Here is a 20,405-nt window from a genome sequence, read left to right on the forward strand (position 1 = left end):
AGAGAAAAATCACAGAAATAATAGAACAAAATGTCCCAGAACTGAAGGACATGACTTTCCAGAATGAAAGGGTCCACTGAGTTCCCAGAACAGTAGATGAGGAAAGACCCACACCAGGGAACAGCATCATGAGATAAACTTCCAGTGAGGGAGAAAGGAAAAGAAAAAACCAAACCAACAAAACAGTTACATAAAAAGGTCTAAATGACCGTGCCTGGAGAGCACCTGCAAACACCAGACAGTATGACAGACCGTCTTCAAAACTCTGAGGGAAAATTATTTCCAACCTGGAATTCTACTACACCTCCAAACTACCAAACAAGGTTGTGGACAAAATAAAGCCATTCAAATACTTCGCGGCAAGTTAGGAAGTAAGGATGTAAACCTAGGAATGGGATGGCATGGGAGCCAGCCCAGAAAGGGAGTAAAGGTCAGTTCCTGAATGACACTGGGCGATAATTCCTGATGGGAGGCAGTGGAGGGCAGAAGAGGAAGACGCAGGGCTCCCGTAAATCATGGCAGTGACACATCTGAGCCCATGGAAACACACACAGGAAACGTTACAAATAATGTGATAAATACGTTGGAGCATTTGGAAAAAAACTACTGTGCGCAAGTGAACAAAACAGGCAAAGGTGAACCCACACACAAGGAAGAGCAGAGCTGTCACAGATCACCTGGCTCGACGGCGAATGGCATTGGGCAGAGGTATAAATACGTAAAAGCGTCCTGTTTTAACCAAATATTACAAGATGGCAAATCTCTAAGAAAGAACAGAGGCAAAACATTCTCTGATGCAAATCGCAGCAATGTTCTCCTAGGGCAGTCTACAGAAGCAATAGAATTAAAAGCAAAAATAATCAAACGGGACCTAATTAAACTTACAAGCTTTTGCACAGCAAAGGAAACAAAATGAAAAGACAATCTACATAACGGGAGAAAATATTTGCAAATGATGTGACTGACAGAGGCTTAATTTCCAGAATGTACAAACAGCCCATAGAATTCAATAACCAAAACACAAACAACCCAATCCAAAAATGGGCAGAAGAGCCAAATAGATGTATCTCCAATAAAGACATACAAATGGCCAAGAGGCACATGAAAAAATGCTCCATGTGGCTAGTTATCAGAGAAATGAAATCAAAATAGAATGGCCATCGTTAAAAAGCTCACAAACGATAAATGCTGGAGAGGGTGTGGCGAAAAGGGAACCTTCCTACACTGCTAGTGGGAATGTAGTTTGGTGCAGCCACTATGGAAAATAGTATGGAGACTGCTTGAATAACTGAAAACAGACTTACCCTATGATCCAGCAACCCCACTCCTGGGCATATATCCAGAGGAAATTCTAATTCAAAAAGATACATGCACCCTAATGTTCATAGCAGCACTATTTACAGTAGCCAAGACATGGAAGCAACCTGGGTGTCCATCAACAGATGATTAAAGAAGTTGTGGTGCGTGTGGTGCACACACACACACACACACACACACACACACACACGGAACACTACTCAGCCATAAAAAAGAATAAAATAATGCCATTTGCAGCAACGTGGATGGAACTGGAGATCATCATACTAAGTGAAGTAAGCCAAAAAGAGAAAGAAAAATACCGTATGATATATGTGGAATCTAAAAAAAAAGACACAAATAAACTTATTTACAAAACAGACTCATAGACATAGAAAACAAACTCATGGTTACCAGAGGGGAGGGGAGGGATAAATTGTGAGTCTGGACTTGTAGATACACACTATTCTACGTAAAATAGATAAACAATAAGGTCCTACTGTATAGCACAGGGAACTGTATTCAATACCTTGTCATAGCCTAAAATGAAAAAGAATATATACATAAAACTGAATCACTGTGCCATACACCAGAAACTAACACACTGTAAATCAGCTATACTTGAATTAAAAAGAAAACAAACCCAGAACAATATGGCGATGTTAGGGGGTGGAGGGTGCGGAAAGGCAGGATGGGGTGGGTGGAGGAACTGAGTCCTGATCTAGCACCTAACAGGCCAGACACTTGACAGCTGACCAGAGCTAATACCATATTGGGCGATTTAGAAATGTGGAGATGAAGCCTGAGGTAAGAGGAAAGTAACCCCGTGGCTCCCCTAACGGCTGAGCCTGGGAGGCGGGGAGAGCAGAGGAAACTGTTGTTTTTTCCTTTATCTGACTTTTTAAATCATGCACATGACTTACTTTGATTAAAAAGAAATAAAAAAGAGAGAAAACAGCAACACTCAAAATTTGCAATTTTTCTTTCTACATTTTTTAGTAACCTTATCTTTTGTCTGGTATATCCATAACGAAAGAATTTTTAGTCCAGGACCCCAGAGTGCTGTGGGCTAGGAATGAGGGAGGGAAGCCCATTCCTGGGCATCCAGCATTCGCTGAATCAAAATTTCTAGAGGAGCTAGCTATAGATTTAAAAGTACCTCGGGGGATTCTTATCATCAAGCAAGTTGGAGAAATGCTGACTAGCACACTGGGGTCAGTAAACTCAGAGTGGATTTGGTTTTCTAAATGAGTTAATGCTGCGGTGCTCCTTATGACAGCCGGTGTAAGTTATTTTCACTAAACTAACAATATTATTAGAGCAAACACTTACAGCATGTTCCAATTATTAACAACTAAAACACACACACACAAAGCACATCTTTTTACATGGGCAATTAATACATGACAAAGAAGGCAAAAATATACAACAGGGAAAAGAGAGCCTTGTCAATAACCGGAGTTGGGAAAACTGGACAGCTACATGTACAAGACTGAAACCAGACCACTTTCTTACACCACATATAAAAATAAACTAGAAATGGATTAAAAACTTAAATGCAAGACCTTAAACCATGAAACTCCTAGAAGAAAATATAGGTAGTGTACTCTTTGACCTTGGTCTTACAATTTTTTATGGATCTGTTTCCTCAGGCAAGGGGAACAAAAAGCAAAAATAAACAAATGGGACTACATCAAACTAAAAAGGTTTTACACAGCAAGGGAGACGATCAACAAAACGAAAAGACAGCTTACTGAGTGGGAGACGTTTGCAAACGGTGTATCTGATAAAAGGCTAATATCCAAAATATATAAAGAATTCATACAACATCAAAAAAGAAAACAAAACAAAACAACCCGATTTAAAAAACGGGCAGAGGACCTGAAAAGACATTTTTCCAAGAAGACATACAGATGGCCAAAAGGCACATGAAAAGATGCTTAACATCACTTATCATCAGGGAATCAAAACCAGAAGGAGATACCAATTCATACCTGTCAGAATGGCTACCATCAAAAAGGCAAGAGGTAACAAGTGCTGCTGAGAATGTGGAGAAAAGGGAAACCCTGTGCACTGATTGTAGGACTGTGAGCTTGTGCAGCCACTACAGAAAATTGTATTAAGGTTCCTCAGAAAATTAAAAATAGAACTGCCTTATGATTCAGCAATTTCACTTCTGGGTATTTATCAGAAGAAAACAAAAATAATTCAAAAAGATATATGCACACCAATGTTCATTGCATCATTATTTACAATAGTCAAGATGTGGAAGTAACCTTGTGTCCACTGATAGATGAAGAGAGAAGATGTAATACACACACACACACACAGATACTGGAATATTACTCAGCCACTTATGACAATATGGATGGATCTAGAGGGTATTATGCTAAGTGAAATAAATCAGAGAAACACAAATACCATATGATCTCACTTATATGTGGAATCTAAAAAAAATAAAATAAAGAAAACAAAATGAAAACAGACTCATACAGAGAACAACAGGTGGTTGCCAGAGGGGAACGGGCGGAGGTGGGGGCCAAACAGGTGAAGGGAATTAAGAGATACAAACATCCAGTTATAAAATAAATAATCCACAGGGATGTAATACACAGCATACAGAATATGATCAATAATATTCTAATAACTTTGTACGGGGACAGATGGTTACTAGACTTATCATGGAGGTCAAAATCTACCTCTCTAACTTATTGTTGAAATTTTCAAATGATGCAAAAAACAGGTTTATTCAACTTAGGCAACTACCTGTTGCAAATACCTTCTCGAATTTCTCTACAGCTTTTATCCAACCACATGGTTGAACAGTCCTTCAATTTTCCATTGTCCATGTTCTGGAAACAGTTTCCATGTTCACCCTTTCAGCATACATTCCTTTTCCCATAAGATACTTGGTCATCTTCACTTATACAAATGCCATAAAATAAATAATAATAGCTCCTTAATATCTTGAAATGCTCCATGTAACACTCTTATTTTAACTTCTCATCACAGAATGCTGATTCATAACCTGAGTACCTACTACAACCAGAGGCACTGGTCGTGCTGCTCACCACCACCACCTGACTAGGTAGGTATTATTAATTCCATGCTTGTAAATAACAAAGTGTGATGCAAACCCCAGTCTGTTTTCAAAGATCATGCTGTTTCTAAAATGCCAAGCTGCCTCTCTTCCTGCGAGCACTGGAATTTTAGCCTGATTTCTAGTTCACTTCATTCCTCTTTTTGGATGAGAAATTTAGGGCCCAAAACTTTGAGGTGAATCCCCTAAGTGGTAGAATTAGTCCAAATTCCATAGCTCCTGACTCTGTATTTTTATTCCACAAATCCACGCACCTGGTGCCGCACAGAGCTAGTACTTCTTGAAGTTCCAGTGCTTTCCCCTGCATTAACTCAACCACTCTCACGGTGGTTCTAAGGTAGATACCGTCCGTATTTTAGAGGATAAAAAAACTACAGCGAGAGAGAGGCTAAGAAACTTGCACAAGGTTACACAGCCAGCAGTGGCAGAGCTGGATCTGAAACCTAGCCTGTCTGACTCCAAAGTGCAAGCTGTTAGCATCCCCAAGGTTTTCAGCCCACGTGTCTCTCTGGAATGCCCATACAGTTTTAGTCTTCTAATTAAAAGTGTATGCCTAATGTGTGGACCTTTTTTGCACCCTGATTCAAACAAATTAACTCTTAAAACAAAAGAAAGTGAGACCAATAGGAAAGTCTGTGCACTGACTGGCTGCTTGGTGATATTAAAGAATATATATTTTTCAAGGTGTGATAATTGTATCGAGGTTATGTTGAAAACTAGTCCTTATCTTTTACAAATAAACACTGAGGTGTTTACAGATGAAATCATACTTCTGGGATTTGACTCAAAACCATCTGGGAATTAAAAGTGGGATACAGAACAAGACTGGCCCCGTGCTGGCTGGTTGGCTGAAGAAGCCGGCTGATGGGTACAAGGAGTTTATAAGAGTTTACTCTGTAAACATTTGAAAATTTCCACAATTAAGAAAAAATGCATGATAAAAAAAGGAGAAAAAATGTGATATTAACAGTATTTGGGAACAGAACTGTGAATGATTTTCCCCCACTCTACTTTTTGTATTTTCCACGTTTTCTGTATTATTTTTATAGTGGAAAGCATAAAATAAGCTATTTAAAGAAATTCCCTATCTTCTCTAAACAGGCAGAACAAGACTGCCCATAACCTAAGGAGGTCAAAGCTTCATATTTCCCATCTCTTTATCAGTTAATTACCTTTCATACACTTTTAAAAAGGCCACTTTGTAAGGAAAAGTATGGTCTTTAGATATAAACTAGCCAATAGCATAAAGGCATACAAGTGCAAAATGATTAGAGACAGATTTAACACAAATAATTATGGAAACTAGACCTGTGGTTGCGATCACGTTGTAGCATACACAAATGTTGAATTATAATGCTGAATAACTGAAACTTTTAATAATGTAAAAAAAGAAAGGAAACCCAAAACAGATATGTTCAGACAGAAACGTGCTACATTTCAAGGGATAATATATGTCATGCTTTGGTTAAAAAAAAACAAAACAACGAACTAGTGATACAGTTCCTCTTGATAGTTAGGCAGAGTTTGAAGGGACAAAGACCTTAAGTATGTAATGCTGACATTCCCCATAGTCAAGTGGGCCATAGATAGGGATCTCTTCAGCCTGTGGATGGACGGTCAGGTGGGGACTGGGGACAGCCACAGCTCCCAGGCCAGCTGTCTTCTGTGGGTCGCTTCCAGTTTTCCTCAGTGACACATCAATCATTTACATACGTGTCGCCGTATGAAAAAAGTTTGGGCGGCAGTGATTTAAGCCAGACCTGCCCTGATCATTACTCAAAAGCTGAATATAAGTATCACAAGGGGCAACAGTACAATGCAATCGCTGAAATGCTGGCATGGAAAAAAGAACTAACACCCATGTTATAGGTCAACAGCATTGCTTTCTAATTTGTGTTTTCTATCTGCACTCCTTCCCACACCCTACTTAGGAAATCTCAAGGTACACCCCAGCAGCACTCGATGAAGTAACCTCCAAACACAAACGTTAAGCTCAGTGGCACAAGGTTAAACTCTGGGGATAAAAGCAAAATCCTGGTTCTCTGTGCCAACGCTAAACGTATTCAAGGTAAGTCTGAAACACATTCCACTTGTTGAGAAAGAGAAGTACTTCAGTGTCAGTGGGAACTCTTCAGAGAATAGAAGCTTAGAGCTGGCAAGGATCTTCTTTTAAAAGACAAAAACCTGAAGCACAAAGCACTTGTGCAAGTTCACAAGCAGCTGAACTGGGACTCGTCCCCAGATCTCCCAGCTCCCCACAACTGCCCTTTCCAGGGCAGAGAGATCCTGCTGCCTGCTCCTCTGAGTCTGTCTAAAACCATAAAACAATATCCAAGTACTTCCTGCTCTTCAGGGAAACTGAATCTCTGGTTAATTTGCAACTAGCAGATTGCTGTTCAAGGAACCAGAATTTAACCTTATGCTGCTAATTAACCTTAAATTTGTGATACTTAAACACAAGTTCCTTTATTAGTCAGTTCCTGTTCGTATTTAAGAAATGAAAAGGAGGCTTTGCTGTTCTTGCACAGGTCAGGAAATGGCCTTAAAAACAAACAATTAAGTTCTTCTTCACATGGTTATTTTAGGGGCACACACTATTATATATCAAAACCTGTGTAAATAAGCCATGTCTGTACTCTACAAGAATGAACACACCACTAATAAATTTCCATCCTGTACTGAGAAAACAGTCCAGACAGGAAGAGTCCCCAATGAGAGAAGATGAGATTGGTTGCAGAAGTGGAAAAATGAAATGCCTAAAAGAGAATCAACTGAATGGGGAAAAGGAAGGAGGCAATATATATCATATTTGCATAAATTCAAATCAGCAAGCGCCTACACTCAAACATTAAGGAAACAGAAACTTCTGTGCCCATATTGGCTAAAGCTGTACTGTGATACGAGGCAAAAACTCTGAATTCTTCAAATTTCTCCTACCAAGCTGCAACAAGAAAAACCCAAAAGTTCCTTCTCCAGAAAAAAAGCCACCGATTTTTTTATTCCTAGGCACTACTGTGTGTGCCTTGGGTTAATCTGAAACCCAAGAACACAAGCTCTGTGTCCCTAGCAATGACATCCGAGTTGGTTCTTTATTTTGTTTCCTGCCACAGAAGACCCAATTCTGCAAGAACAGGTGTCACTTCTTGATGTGCCATTAAGGACAGGTGAAGGTAGAAATAGGTTCTCCCAGCTCCCACACAATCCATAAAAGTCCGATATCTAAAACAGGTTTGTAACTAATGATATGAATTTCAGTCCTGATGTCCAAATTTCAGAGTCCTGGAAAGGAGGCTTCATGTACCTAAGTAACATGTGATATACAACTGTTCAGTGAAATCAGAACCTGGGTCTGGGGCATATCAGTAAAAGGAAGTAATTCTCAACTCATATAGATCTGTGTGTCCTCCCAGTAAATCTGCAGGGGAAAAAAACAGTAGGAAAGAGAGAAGTTGTTTCCCAATCTCCACTTGCATTCCTCGTATTTATACCCCAATCACCTTGCTTATTGCAGAGGCATACACGGGACTTCCCCCTCTTTACAAACACATTTACTCTCACCCTCACTCTTCTTCAGGTCAAAAGCAGACAGAAATTAGACAAGTCAAAATGTTCAGACACACCTAACATGTCTATGATACACTTAAATCATCGGAGGAGTATTTGGGAGTTTACCCTGTACCAGACCTGGGGATAAAAAAATGAATGAGTCCTTAAGGGACTCACAGTTCAACAGCTGCTGCCAATGGTATATCCTGACCCATATAACTCAAAATCAGCTCAAATGCAAAGGACAAGACAGTGCAGTGAAAAAGACCACTGGACGAGCCATAGCCTTATTACTCACCAACCAGACTGCTGCATCCTAGCTGATTTCCAGGCTAGCAAAGCCATCTCCTTTTCAATCTGTCCTGCATTCAACTACCCGGGTCACTTTAAGAATTCCACTTTCAAGGAGTCTCTTTCCTGCTCTAGAAGCTTCAAAGACTCCTCACATCCAGTTCAAACGCTTCTTCAAGTTAAAGCCTTGTACAGACGAGCTCCACTTAACCTGTTCAACTTTGTTTCATGCTCAATATGGCTCCCTTCTGCCAAACCCTTTTAGAGGGGAAGGGCGCAAATCCAACTCCACTAGTTCCTCTAACTTCTCAGGCAGCCTTCATTCTAAGCCGTCTTAAAAACTGTTTCCTCTGTCATCAGCACAGATCCATTAATTGTCTGACATCCCTTCAGGGCTGGACATCAGCTTTGTTAACAAACGGCAGGTATGTCCCAAGGCATTTTTAACATTGCCATCCTAACCAGATGCTCATCTTCCCTGCCACCCCTTAGTGAAGTCAGAGGGTCTTGACTTAGTGAAGTCACTGGCAGTTGGGGCATGGGAGTCCCAACACTGCACCTTGTAAGAGAAGGAAAGAGGGTCTGGAGCGGTTGCAAACCACGGAGGGGGAAAACGAAGGAAGCAGAAGACGGAAGGGAAGATTCGTACTCTGTACTTTGTCTTTCTTTTGGAAGAAGTAGGGAGAGGGAGGGGGAGAGGAGACTCCAAGAAATGAATTCTTGAAGAAGGCAGAAGAAACTCAAGGTGCTCCCTAGGAAGGAAGTATGGGCCCCCGGATAAGGGAAGGGCTCCCCATCCCCTCTGGGAAAGAAGGCTAAGTTGCAACGTGAAACAAAGAGGTTGGGAGTCAGGAGGCGAGGGGGGAGAGGCTTCCGAGATCTGGCATCTCTGAAGGTCGAGCGGTAAGGAAAGGAGAAGGGACGCGACGCCTCCCTAGGGGAACTGGCCGAACACAGGGGACGCGGTTGCCGTGAAGGACGAGGTGGGCGCCCAGGACTGTCCGGGGCGAGCGTTTCTGGTGCGTCGCTTCCACGGGGCGCGGGGGCGGGGAAGTGTTTTTGAGTGGGATCTTCTCCCAAAGGGAGAAACGGCTTCCCAAGGCAGGGATCTCCGAAAACGGGAATCCTGAGGACGCGAAAACGTTAAACCGCTGAGGCACCGGCATTTCCCAGCCCCAGCCCGGCTTCCCCACACACTCACCGCGTCTCCTCCAAACGCCACCGCTCCAGCTGCAGCTACCGGCCGGCGCAGCCGCACTGAGCGCGCACCGCCCCCACGTGACTCGGCCCTGACCCGCCCCGACAGCCCCACGTGACCCGCGGGGCCCGCCCATGCCCTCCTCCCGCTCGCCGCCCTTCTGCACGTGCTTTTGGCGCGCCCCGCCCTTCTTGGCAAGATGGCGGCGCCCGGCTGGACGGCGCCGGGCCTTTGGATCCGCGGTTCCTCGCAGCGTCGGGGGAGCCTCTTCACTCTCGTCTCAAAGCCATTCTGCTCCACTGCTACTGCCTCTAGGCCCCTGGATGCCCAGCGATTAGCGGAGAGGCTCCGAACCCAGAAACAAGAACAAAAGGCGAAGGAGCGGGTGAGGCCAGAGGACCACAATTCCCAAGAGGCAGTGCGCTCACGGGTTTCCCAGGCGGGGAGGGCGGTAGGAGGGTCTCTGACAAATATGAAGTAAATTTCGAAGACTTGTGGGAGAATGGGAAGAAAGCCCAGGGGAGAGGTCAGTAGGGTGCGGTATCTTCCTATGGGCTGGGTCTTTGGCTCCTGCCAACTGCGGGCCTAAGCACTACGTGGGTACAGGTGAGACAGATACGCACCCCTGCTTTCAAATTACCCGGGAAGGCGAGAGTCTAATGGTAACATATAAGCATTCCCAACCTAAATTCTCACACGGACTTAATGAAGCTCCTCCTCACCAGGCATTTCCCGTCTCTCCTTTCCTCCCTTAGGTGCCCCCAAGTCCTGTTCAGCGGAGAGTGCGAGAACTAGTGCGGTTCACACAGCAACTGCAGCGAGTCCACCCCAACGTGCTTGCTAAGGCGCTGAGCCGAGGGATTGTCCACCAGGACAAGAACCTTGTGGTCATCAATAAGCCCTACGGTCTCCCTGTGCATGGTAAGGAGCACGTGGGAAAGGGAGGGGGCCGCTGCTGTTCTCTGCTATAACCAGGGGCAACTCTGGTACATTACTTGTGGGGCTCTCTGAAGCCTTGCTTTCAAAATAATTAAACTTTTGGGGGATACGGACTTATGTAAGGCACTACTGAGGACCCAAAGATAAGTAAGACAGTCCCCTCCTTCTAAACATCTGGCAGCCAGCAGTGATTTATGGAGTTTGCTGTGTGCAGGCCATCACAGGGGATTGCTATAGAGAAATGCAAACGCTGTGTGCTCCTGCCTTCAGATTAATTTCCATCAAAACTTGGAAAGAGAACATACCGTGGTTCTCCCCAGGGTACCTAGAATTTAGTGGACACTCATGTTTTTGAATATGTTAAATTTAGTTGTCAAAGACAGCTGGAGTGAATCAGGAAAGATTGATCGAAAAAATGCATTTGTGGAAAGAGTTTTGCTAGGGGAAAACGCATATTTTAGCTCAAAAAACGAATGCTTTGTGGGGAAGTATGGAGAAGGTTGTGCATGAAGACAAGGAATTAAATCAGACATTGCCCAGGGCTTTGTGTGGTGTTTTTCTCTCTTGATCCTCACAGTAGCTTCCTGCCTTTCTATTTCCTGTGAGATAATTATTATCCAGATACTTATGTTTAATACCTGAGAAAACCAAAAGTTGGAAAGGGTAAGTAATCTGTCCAAGGTCAACGGCTAGTTAGGAAGGTAGGTACATAGAGTGGAACCCAGGAATGTCTCACCCTAAAGCCCAGTGTCTTATATCTTCTGTAGTGCCTCAGGAGGGCCTCATGGTCTTGCATTTCTCACTAGGGTTTACCTGGCAAATTCTCAAGCCTTTGTCTATGTAGTGAAATATCAGGCCTAATTTTGGTTGCTGATTTTAGTGTAAATACATAAGTGCATTTTTAAGTTTATATATATATGTATAAAGTATACGTATGTATGTATATATACTTCTCCTGAGATATGTATGTGTATTTGTCTCAGGAGAAAGCTACATTCTCTAGGACAGTGCTACTCAAACTTTAATATGCATGTGAATCACTTGGACATTTTGTTAAAAATTCAGACTTTGATTTATTAGACTGGGTTGGGGGCCTGAGATTACCATCTAGGAGGCTCACTGGGCACACTGATACAGTGCTAATCCCTGGTCCATACTTCAGTGTTAAGGCTCTAGAAAGCATTTATAGTTAATCCAGTATGGGCTGTTTTCCCAAGTAGAGGTCTTTGGTGGAGTCTTTTTCTGGCCACTCAAACCTCTGGCTTTTTCCTTCTTAGGTGGCCCTGGGGTCCAGCTCTGCATCAGTGAGGTACTGCCTATCCTGGCAAAAATGCTTCGTGGCCACAAGGCCGAGCCCCTGCATCTGTGCCATCGGCTGGACAAGGAAACTACAGGTGTAATGGTGTTGGCTTGGGAAAAAGAAGTGGCACATCAAGTCCAGGAGTTGTTTAGAACCCGGCAGGTGACCAAGAAGTACTGGTATGAAGCCCATTGATAGCGATCGAGGTGGTGTCAATGCAGGCATCCTTTTCATCTGTTCATCCATTCATTTAGCAGGAACCCCTGGTAATAGAAGGCGCTGTACTAGGACCTGTGGGCAAATAAAATGTATAGGAATCAGATTTAGTGCTTAAGAGTGTTGGAGTCTGATAGCATAGTAGTTCCTAATTGTGGCTGTACATAAAAATTATTAAAACTTACTTTTACGAATAATGCATGATTTCATTCCTGTAGTAAAATGTCAGACAGCAAAGATAAAGCAAAAAACTTCTGGAGAATCCATTCTGTTGTTCTAGGTCCTTCCCTTGGGGTGGTTTGGTTTTTATTCGTCTGGTCTTTACTCAGCGTATTTATATTCGTGTCCAGCATATATACTGCATGTGTATCTACATGCACACCTGTATGTATAGGTCTGTATCACATTGTACAGTGTACATTGTACTTTCTTTTCCCACCTGACTCTCTTGGGGATTTTTCCATGGTAGTGTGTATAGATTTATCTATTTTTTTTTTAAAGCAGAAAGATACATCAGCAAAAATGAAACCTATTCCTGTCCCCCATCTACTCAGTTTCCTTCTCCAGAAGCAGTCAGTGTTTTTAGTGTCTTGTGGAAACTTCCAGACTTACACAGAGCCTGCATAGTGCCGAATGGCAGCGTACTGTGCCCTGCTTTCCAGCCTTTTTTCACTTGGACAGTATATCTTGGAGAGCATTTTGTGCTGTACGTTTAGAGCTTGCTCTTTTTAATGGCTCTACTGTATGTTTTCATTGTATGGATATATTGTAATTTCCTTATTGATGATTGTTTAGATAATGTCCCATTTTTCAGAGCCTATTGCAAGAATATGTGAGTATATCTTTAGGACAAATGTCCAGAAATATAATTGCTGGGTGGAAGCATGCGCACATTTAAAATCTGATTAGTTACTACCTAAATTGCTTTCCGAAGTTGTTGTGTCAGTTTGCACTCCCACTGGCAGCGGTTAAGTACCCACTTCCCATTATGCCTGACCAATGCATTTTTAAAAGATTTGCCACCCTGATGGATAAAATACTATATATGTATTTTTCCCTGTGTAGTAGTGAAGTTGACTGTCTTTTTGTGTTTATTGGCTGTTTGAGTTTTCCTTTCTATGACTAGACCATTTTCCTTTGCCTACTTTCTATTGTTTATTATTTTCTATCTGATTTGTGATTCTTTTTTTTTTTTAATACTTTGGATGCTAGTCTTTTTGTATTACAGATTTTGCAGCTGTTTCATAATCTTGGGAACCTTTAAAAAATCTATATGCTTGAGATCCACAGAGGTTATGATTTATAAGTCTGGTGGGTGTGGCAATTGGGCATCTATATTTTAAAAAAAACTCCACAAATGATTCTAATATAGAATCGACTTTAAGAATCACTGTAATAAGAGATTACAGATAATGGAGGAAGTTTAGCATGGTAGCTAAGAGCTCAAAAAGATCTGTGTTCAGTTCTCACCTGTGTCATTTACTAGTGTGGGACCTTCGGCAAATTACTGAACCTTTCTAAGCTTTGTCTTCATAAGAAAAAATGGGAATAATGGAGTTGATGAGGGAGTTAAGTGAGACAATGCATGTGAAGTGTTTAACATGGTCCCTCCCTCATAGTAAAGGCCGAAAGATAGAAAATCAAGACTATTACTATGTATTTAAGTAGTCAAAATGTAAGTGTATAAAAACATGTTGTATTATCTGTGAAAATTGTCCATGGAAGTTCAGCATTGGTAACCATTCTCAGCATCAGGCTTCATGGAGGAATTGAAATAATTAGTTGGGTCTTGATGAAAAAAGAATTTGGTAGACGAGGTGGAGAAAAGTGTTCTAGATTGTGGGGACAGTGTGCACAAAGCAGTAAGGCATATCCTCCAGGGTGGCGAAGGGGATGCTGGCAGATAATGCTGGAAAGGTAGGTGGGAACCTAGTTAATGATGGTCTTAAATACCAGGTGCAGGAGATAGAATAGAAGTGAAACATAGTAGGCAACTGACAAACATTTGCTGACTTACTATGACAGCAGTTTGTTATATTATAGTTATTTGTTTGAATCTTCTTACTGGATTGGAATTCCTCCAGACAAGGGATTTTTGTCTTGCTCACTCATGCAGACCTAGTTACCTACCTTAACCGGTGCCTGTTTACATTTAGTGAATACTTACTGACTGAGCATTTCTGGGCAGTAGTGTTACGTCCCTAGGAAGGGCGATCTGGCAGTCACAGCTCTGTCAGTAGGGGAAAATGTGTCAGACAGCAGCCCAAACCACTACCAACCCGCATCTGGGCTCCAGTGTGTGAAGTGTTACATCTGAGTGGGCTTTTGACCCCTTGGCCGGTGATTCTGTGTTAGGCCACCAAGTAGCCAAGCCAGCTGATTAACCTGGAAGGGGCATAAACATAAGGACAGATGAAACAGTCTCCTACCTGTCTGTGGTGTGATGGAGGGATTCCTCCCACAGGAGTGATTTGGAATGACTTACTGAGCCCTGGGTGTGGTTCCTGTGACTTTTCTGAGCCCAGAACCTCCCTGTTTTATCTACTTGGCAAATAGGGCAGGAGTGATCCTGTGAATTTTTCGTTCAGTTCATTCATTTATTCATTTATTTCATATGCAACTGAAACTTACCATCTTTTATTATTTAAAAAGAAAAACAGGATACCAAACCATATTGCCCTAGTTTTATTTTGAACTATACACGCTCACTTTTAAAGGCTGGATGAAAGACCATGTTAGCAATATAATTTTCTTTCTGGTTTTTTCCCCAAATATTCTACAATCAGCATGTATTACTTTAGCAGTAAAAAAAAAAAACCAAAACTGTAAGAGTAGTGTCAAGCTCTCAGGCCAAGCACTGTGCTGAGAGATCATTAGGGATCCTCAAGTTTTAAGAACTGACCACAGTGCTGTAGAGGTCCGCTGTTAAAACCTCTAAGTAGGCAAATCCAAGGAGCTCCTCGCTCACCTTCGTTGCTTAAGCAAGGAGGGCCTGTGTCTCCCTGCAGGGCCATCACCGTGCGTGTCCCGGTTCCTGCAGCAGGAGTGGTGGACATCCCCATCATCGAGAAGGAGGTGCAGGGCCAGCAGCAGCACCACAAGGTGGGTGAGCTGCCTCCAAAGAGGTGGGCGTTCTGCTCTTCCTTTAAAATCATATCTTGATTTCTTTGGCTTCAGATGACACTGTCCCCCAGCTACCGCATGGACAACGGGAAGATGGTGAGAGTACGGCCCAGCCGGAATGCGCACCTGGCTGTGACTCAGTACCGGGTGCTCAGCAGCACCCTCTCCTCCGCCCTCCTGGAGCTCCAGCCTATTACTGGTGAGGGCGCCGCCGGTCTGCGGTGGGTGGCAAAGCCCCAGCGCTCCTGAGCTTCACCCGGGGCTCTGTGCTGGGCTCTGCCCTTCTTCTGAGCAGCTTAGCTTGTGCTGTGGGGGCGCTGTGGTCGCAGCTGGCGTTTGAGATGGTGCCTCTGGTGCTGATCTGAGGCTGGGAGCGCCAGTAGGGATGATCGTTAAAAACAGGAGGTAGCAGAAGGGTATAAACAGTCTGCTTACATTTATTTAAAAATTTGCAAGTTGATTCTCAGAAAATGAAGCATAGAGTTGCATATGATCCAGGAATTCTGCTCCCTGTATATATGCAAAAGAATTGAAAACAGGGATTCAAAAAGATACTGCATACCCATGTTCGTAGCAACACTATTCATAAAAGCCAAAAGATGAAGACAACCCAAATGTCCATTAACAGATGAGTGGGTAAATAAAATGTGGTTCTTCATGCAGTGGAATATTATTCAGCCTTAGAAAGGAAATTCTGACACGTGCTGCAATGTGGGTGAAGCTTAAAGACATGATGCTAAATGGAATAAGCCAGAGGCTTAAAGACAGATGTACAGTTCCATTTATGTGAGATGCCTGGGGTGGTCAAATTCCTGGAGACAGATAGTAGAGGGGTGGTTACCAGGTCCTGGAGGGAGGAGGGAGTTATTGTTTCCTGGGGACGGAGTTTCCGTTTGGGGTGATGAAGAAGTTCTGGAAATGGATGGTGGTGGTGGTTGCACAACAGTGTGAATGCACTTAATGCCACTGAACTGTACACTTCAAAAGCGTTAAAATGGTAAATTTTATGTATATTTTACCACAATAAAAAATAAATGCACAAAATAATACTATTTCGTGTTATACAGTAAAATTAATTTTTTAAAAAAGCGTGGCAGTGATAGACACCAAGTTGATGATAATGGTTATCTGTGGTGGAAAGAGGGACCTGTGAGGGTGGAAACTTGGAGGCTTAACAGTATTTATAATGTTTATTTACTAATAGCTTATAGTTTGTTATATTATTCTTTATTGCAGCTGGGGCTTTGCCAGTGTTACTGTGCTTTGATTTAATATGATCAGAAGGAGATGCCGCCAGCAGGGTTGTTTCTGTAGCTGCTCAGAAGTTTCCTCTCTCTCTTTTTTTTAAAGGGATAAAACATCAGCTTCGAGTTCACTTGTCTTTTGGGTTGGATTGCCCGGTCCTTGGTGATCACAAGTACTCAGACTGGAACAGGCTGGCCCCCCAGGTAATACTGGTTTGAGCCAAAATGCAGCGGAATAAGGGCAGGAACTTCTGCTTTCCCCTCATTAAAGGGGGGCAGCAAAGGCGTGTCGACTGTCTCCAGACAGGGTGCCGTGCTAGTTCCCTGGCTTATGGAGCAATCCGGAAGCAGTCAGCCCCGTCCTTGTGGAGCTGCAGGATGTGCTAGCAGAACTCCTCTGCTTCGTTGTTTACACTCAGATTTGCGACTGGGGGCAGCCTTTCAGCTCTACTGCTGAAGAGCCTTGGTGGAAGCGTTTTTGGGTTTTGCCATTAAGCTCATTCTCTTGGAAGGCCAGAGAACTGGTCAAGGAGAGCTTCCCTAGTGTGGTGGGTTTTCTCTTACGTGGGTTCTGAACCCTTCCTGGAAGTGGCCCTGAAGCAGGCTGTCTGTCCCTGTGTCTTCTGGGGGTTGATGAGGCCCCGTGAGTGGAGGTCTTCTGCCCCGCCTGCCGGTCAAGGAGGACCCGTCAGCCTTGCTCTCACGAGCCCTTTTCTTTGTACAGAAGCTGCCTGTCGGGATCCTGAAGAAGCTGGGGCTGCCGCAGTCCAAGGCCCGCCACGTCCCCCTTCACCTGCACGCCCGCCAGCTGACCCTGCCTGCCCTGCAGTCCGGGAAGGAGGAGCTCAGCTTGGTCTGCAAGCCTCCTCTCTACTTCGTACGTTCCCTGCGCCATCTGGGCTTAGGGATCCCGAGTCAGGATCAAAATGGGGACGAGGATGCCGCACACCCAGGAGGGCGGTGAACACTGTTGGGCAGTTTGCCCTGAGTTCTTCGCTTTGTTTAAGGACCTCTGCTGATTTCTCGCTTGGGACAGACTCCAGAAGAGCCAGGTGTGATGAGTTGGAGAAACATCTGCCTCAGGCCTTTATTGGAGATGAGCATCTGGTTACCCACACTTTGGCCATGCTCTGGAAAAGCCAGAGCAGTCTCCCTGCCTCAGAGTGGAAGAGAGCGTAGGACCAGGCAGATGGGTCAGTAATCAGAGAAGGAAAACTAAAGCACAAAATCTGTGATCAAGAACCATTGTTCATCCAACAATAAAGCTCTTGATGCATCAGGAGAGTCCTGTGGTTGGAAAGGACAGAATGGTCATCTCGCTCAGAGAAACTCAGAAGCGCCAGCTGCATCCTCGTGGCGCTGCAGGCTCTCTCAGCAAAGCCCCTGCTTTGTTTGATTAGTCTCGGACTTTGTAGACACTGATCATAGACTCAGGGATGCTCTCCAGCCTCAGCCTGGGAGCCTTGCTGTGCTGGTGACAGTGGAGCCTCTGAAGGGGTGTTTGGTGACCAAGGAAAGCAGGTGTAAATGGCGGCAGGTCACAGAAGTGGGTGAAGCAGGCAGGGTGTCAGGCCATGGGGGCAGCACCCATGTCTCGAGGGGGCAGTTGTTAACCCCAGCTGAGTTGCTGTGTGGGAACAGATTCTCTAATTATTTCAGACAGTCAGGAAACCCAGATGTTTATGTGAAATCTCTGAGTATCTTGCCAACTAAATCAAATGTTTAAAAAACACTTGGGCAGCCAAGCAAATCATATTTGCAGGTTGGACTTGGTCTGTAGGCTACCTGTTTGCCATCCGTGTTTGAAGAATGGGGTAGGAGTTTGGGGAGAGGTGCCATCGTGAAAGTTCTGGATCAGTGGTTGGCATTTTAGCTCCACGTAGTATCTGTCCTTTCTAGAGCAGGGGATGGCTTTGGTTAAGCTGTAAATGTGTGGTTGTGAGGGTGCCGCCATCTTTTGATCCTGGTTTTGGAAGCAAGCCTCCTATTCTTGGGTCTCAGGAAGGAGGTGCTGAGCTAAGTACCCCTCGGGAGGAGATGATCTCAGCCACCCCGCTCAGTTGTCCAGCTAGCTCGCATCTTCTTTCTTTCAACAGTGCAATCTCACAGATGAATACACCTCACGTTACCTTGGGCTGAGCTGAGCAGAGTTAGAGTGACAGCCCGTTGGGGAACAGCTTTTATGTGCTCTCTCTCTGTTGATAACACAACCACCTCAGCCCCCTTCCCTGTTTCCAAGATGCCTGTTACCATGCACGATGGATTTAACTTTAGTAGCACACATGATATCACTGTTTACCTAAAGCCTAACAGTGTTGGCTGTTGCTTCTACTTCTAGTAAACCACGCTTCTTGAGATAAAGGTGGAAGAATGTGATGTTCAGAAAATACTCATAGTTGACTTTGAATTGGGGAGATAATTGAAGAGGACCCCTGGTTTTGTGAGTGTTTGGAGAAATCCCAGGCACCCGGGAAAGTACTGCCAGGCACCAGGCAGGAGCCATGTCCGGACGCAGGGCGGACCTGGGCTGCAGGTGTCGGTGGTCGGAACAGGTGGGACAGCCTGCAGGAGTCTTCTTGCAGCATTCACAGCTGCTGCGGCGGGCGGGGCGAGGAACGGTGCTCTTCCCTTTCCTGCCTGCGTTTTCTTAGTCCTGCCGGGTGAGGTAGCTGTCTTTAGTCATGAGGATGGTCTACGAGAACTCTCGCCCCAGGTCGCTGTGGCCTGGGGAGCTGGCCCGCAGGAGGCTGGAACGTGCCTGAGATGAAATACTGGCTAGAACCAGTGGCAAGACTGGATTTAATATTAAGTCATAGAATTAATAAGGAAAGAGTTTTTCAGTTCTTTTCTTAAAAGTTCCACATGTACATGATTTTTTTAAAAATCTAGAACTAAAAGGCTTATAATGAAAAACAGTGTCCCTTGCCCATTTGGGGCTTTTATTTTTAGCTCTCCCCAAATGCCCACTGAGAGCCTCTGGGACAAGCCAGTTGTATTTCGGGGGGTCAGAGGGTGGGCTCACCCCAGACAGCTCACCCGGCTGTCTGTATAGGTGCCTCCCTCAGCTGGAGCCTTAGGGTCCTTTCAGACAAGTGGCCCTGAGATATTTCTGCTCACTTCCTCTGTGGTGCCCCGCTTGGCACACTCTCACCTGCTATGATCCACAGTGGTGAGAATGGGGTTCTAATCAGGGTGATCACACTGTAGGCTGAAGCTCTTCTTTCCTGCTGTGGATTCACACTTACAGTCAATGAATCCTAAATACACAGGCGCCTGGACGGCAGTAACCAGGCTCAAAGTGCAGCTTGGAAGTAGAATGAATGGGTGCAGCTGACTGGGAACTGATGGATGGGGTACATGGAGAGTCTCGGATGGCTCTCAGGGAGTCCAAGTGGTGGGACAGATGAGGTGGGTTGACAAAAAATGGGGGAAGAAGAGGCTTGGGGTGGCCTTGCCAGTCTGATGTAAGTGCCATTATACATCCACGCATCCAGGAGGGAGGCTGGAGGTCGCTCGTTACCCTGTGTTCCCAGAGTACTGCGAGCAAGCTTTTCCCAGCGTCATCATCCCACAGTGATGACAGAGCATCTTCATCCTTTCCTGGAACTACATCTGCCTCCTCCCAGCCCATGAGCTTCTTGAGGGCAGGCACCACGGCGTTCATCTTTGTGCCTTTGGCCCCGACGAGCCCTGTACCTGTAAACCCTCAGAAAGTGACTCCTGAACAGAGGGACCGCCCTAGGGCTGTGGTGGTTCTCAGGCTCTGGAGCCAGATGGGCTCTGGGTTCAAATGATGGGTCTACTATTTATTTGCTGTGACTGTGGATAACTGATCTCACTTATCCGGGTCTCAGTTCAGGCACCCGCAAAATGGGTGTGATAATAATTCCTCTACCACACATATTTTAAGGATTAATTGAAATCATTCACCTTAAGTTCCCAGAAGAGTTCCTGACATATGGCAAGAGCCCAAATAGCATAACACATTAAGTTAAAACAGGTTAAATTTGCCATTTAAAAATTTTTATTGAGGTGAAATTCAAGTACCATAAAATTCATCCATTTAAGTGTGTAATTCTATGGTTTTAGTATATTTCCAGAACTGGACAGCTACCACCACAATCTAATTTTAGAATATTTTTGTCCTCCCCA

At 44.3% G+C, this 20,405-nt stretch overlaps 2 protein-coding genes across 5 annotated transcripts in view; one reads left to right on the forward strand and one right to left on the reverse strand.

The window, feature by feature from the left end:
• FAM118B (family with sequence similarity 118 member B) overlaps positions 1-9,532 on the reverse strand; it is a 38,074-nt gene extending 28,542 nt beyond the window's left edge. For all 3 annotated transcript variants that reach the window (XM_032472390.1, XM_032472389.1, XM_032472388.1), the window contains exon 1: positions 9,435-9,532. The gene's annotated coding sequence lies outside the window, so the exon portion shown is untranslated. The remainder of the gene's footprint in view (positions 1-9,434) is intronic.
• Positions 9,533-9,591: 59 nt separating this feature from the next.
• Positions 9,592-17,532, forward strand: RPUSD4 (RNA pseudouridine synthase D4). 2 transcript variants are annotated; one of them, XM_032472387.1, is made up of 7 exons: positions 9,592-9,816; positions 10,187-10,352; positions 11,648-11,849; positions 14,895-14,988; positions 15,064-15,208; positions 16,360-16,457; positions 16,978-17,532. In XM_032472387.1, exons 1-7 carry the CDS (start codon positions 9,631-9,633, stop codon positions 17,215-17,217), a joined length of 1,131 nt encoding a protein of 376 aa, XP_032328278.1. In that variant the 5' UTR covers positions 9,592-9,630; the 3' UTR covers positions 17,218-17,532. The 2 variants fall into 2 exon arrangements, with proteins under 2 accessions (XP_032328278.1, XP_014412208.1); XM_014556722.2 differs by lacking the exon at positions 9,592-9,816 and adding an exon at positions 9,865-9,957.
• The last annotated feature ends 2,873 nt before the right edge of the window (positions 17,533-20,405 follow it).

This window comes from Camelus ferus, chromosome 33 (genome assembly GCF_009834535.1).
Source record: "Camelus ferus isolate YT-003-E chromosome 33, BCGSAC_Cfer_1.0, whole genome shotgun sequence".
Lineage (NCBI taxonomy): Eukaryota > Metazoa > Chordata > Mammalia > Artiodactyla > Camelidae > Camelus > Camelus ferus.

What these genes read in the sequence shown, in the direction of transcription:
- RPUSD4 (XM_032472387.1), top strand. Translation starts at nt 9,631, where the DNA reads ATGGCGGCGCCCGGCTGGACGGCGCCGGGCCTTTGGATCCGCGGTTCC. An exon ending in CTACGGTCTCCCTGTGCATG is followed by an intron (nt 10,353 to 11,647) that starts GTAAGGAGCACG and finishes TTTCCTTCTTAG; the next exon opens with GTGGCCCTGGGGTCCAGCTC. An exon ending in GCCAGCAGCAGCACCACAAG is followed by an intron (nt 14,989 to 15,063) that starts GTGGGTGAGCTG and finishes CTTTGGCTTCAG; the next exon opens with ATGACACTGTCCCCCAGCTA.